The 1,774-nt window shown below is 36.1% G+C and overlaps 1 protein-coding gene across 1 annotated transcript in view; it reads right to left on the bottom strand.

The window, feature by feature from the left end:
• LOC119585802 overlaps positions 1 to 1,774 on the bottom strand; it is a gene marked incomplete at its 5' end in the record, with an annotated part of 18,429 nt that overhangs the window by 7,765 nt on the left and 8,890 nt on the right. The window contains 1 exon segment of the mRNA XM_037934524.1: positions 102 to 203. Coding sequence (XP_037790452.1) covers positions 102 to 203 — 102 coding nt within the window.

Genomic DNA, 1,774 nt, shown 5'->3' with positions numbered 1-1,774 from the left:
TGGAATGGAATTGCCAGAATATCAATAAATGAACCAAGACAATGCAGTTTCAACAGCACACAGTCTCTGAAAAACTTTGGGAAATGTTGAGGCTAACTTACGTTTTCTTCTTCACCGCTGAACTGTCGATTTCCGGCAGTTTCTTTGCGATGACATCTGTCACACTCTCTTCATCTGATTCTTGTCCATCCACGTTCGAGTTACTGTTGGTGTTGAAAATACCATGAGAGCTAAAACAAAGACAAGAGACTTCAGCAAAAAACACTGCTTTATTGATATGCTAATGGAATACCAATATCAAATTTATCAAGTAATCATTGCTTAAATATATATATGACACCATAACAAGACAAAATGAAAGCCAAACACCTAAATTTCCTAAGCAAAGGATAATACAATATTAATAACTATACAACATTTATACTTCATATATATTGAGAGACAAGATAACTAGGGATAAATTTCAAATTAATTTCACACCACAAACAGTTTACCTATCCCGATTACATTTTTTTGTTAACATATTTAAAAACCCCGGGCTGTGGGTCACGTGTTTTAAACCATCAAACAAAATCGCGGCTGCGGGGGATGGCATATGCGTGGCAAGCAGGAAGTTCCGTACAGTAGTGGAGATTGTAAAACCCCCCAGTGAGGTTAACCCTTCAACGCAAATAATGGAGGGTTTTCCCGATTCTGGTCTAACAAAAAAACCAAATACTCAATAGAATTTAGTTTTCCCCTTTTTAATATAACATTTTTTGTCCATCAATTTCAAGTCTATAAATAACAGACTTCCTGTACTATACACTGTCCATAAGGTGTTGCATCTATTCTGTAGAAAATTACTTCTGAAAGCTTCTTATTGAGTATATGTGACTGCAATTACTAGGTAGGATTCTATCGTATCATTACCAGACTGTTATTGATTTACTAAGGAAAGTAACTTTCTAATTCAGTTTATGCTACTACCAGATACTAACTACACAACTCATTTAGAGGTCTGATAAAAAAAACAAAAACAATCAAGATTCCTTGAAATTAGATATACCATAAAAAAGCTTCAATCTTGTTACTCCTTCACCATGAAGTACATTTCTGATACAATCCATATATGTATACTACTGTACTAAAGGTGAATAGAGACTCTGATCAACAATGTGTCAGCCATATTTTGCTGGAAATAGGTGTCACTAACTCACTCACACCAATGCATGAACTCACAACACACAATCATATGCACAGAAAAACAGCCACACATGCAATTCTCCACCACCCCCACCAACACACATAAAGGTTTTATGGGGGCAGCTGCTTATGCTTATTTTCCTTAATTCCTGAACTTCCTGTGGCCTATACAGTACATATAACAAAGACATCACCACTACAGAAAACTGGTTATCCTTTTAATGCTGTACAATTTCTTTCTATAACAGAGATCCGCAATTTAAATTTTTTCAAGTGTTTCCAATCAAGTTGTCATCTATATGGATGGTCAGGGACTCATTTTGTCTGCCAGCTAAAGGGTGCATGTTGACTTCATTAATTTTCCTGTTTGATACCATAAACATCTCATGAAAATATGAAATGATCCCTCCAATTAGTAAGTAACCCCTTGGATCTGGGTGATGTTGCCATCATGTTAGGAAAAAACTTGGCTGAAGCCCAGGCGATGGGAATATTCAGTCACGGAAAAAATTGTCTCATCTGTCCACTGTCTCATGTCTCAATTATTTCCAACTCCCTAGACACATTTTCTGGTTTTATGCCAGTCATT

Source organism: Penaeus monodon, chromosome 20, assembly GCF_015228065.2.
Source record: "Penaeus monodon isolate SGIC_2016 chromosome 20, NSTDA_Pmon_1, whole genome shotgun sequence".
Taxonomy (NCBI): Eukaryota; Metazoa; Arthropoda; class Malacostraca; order Decapoda; family Penaeidae; genus Penaeus; species Penaeus monodon.
Note: the sequence above shows the minus strand (reverse complement) of the source record. Positions and strands in the feature narration are given on the sequence as shown.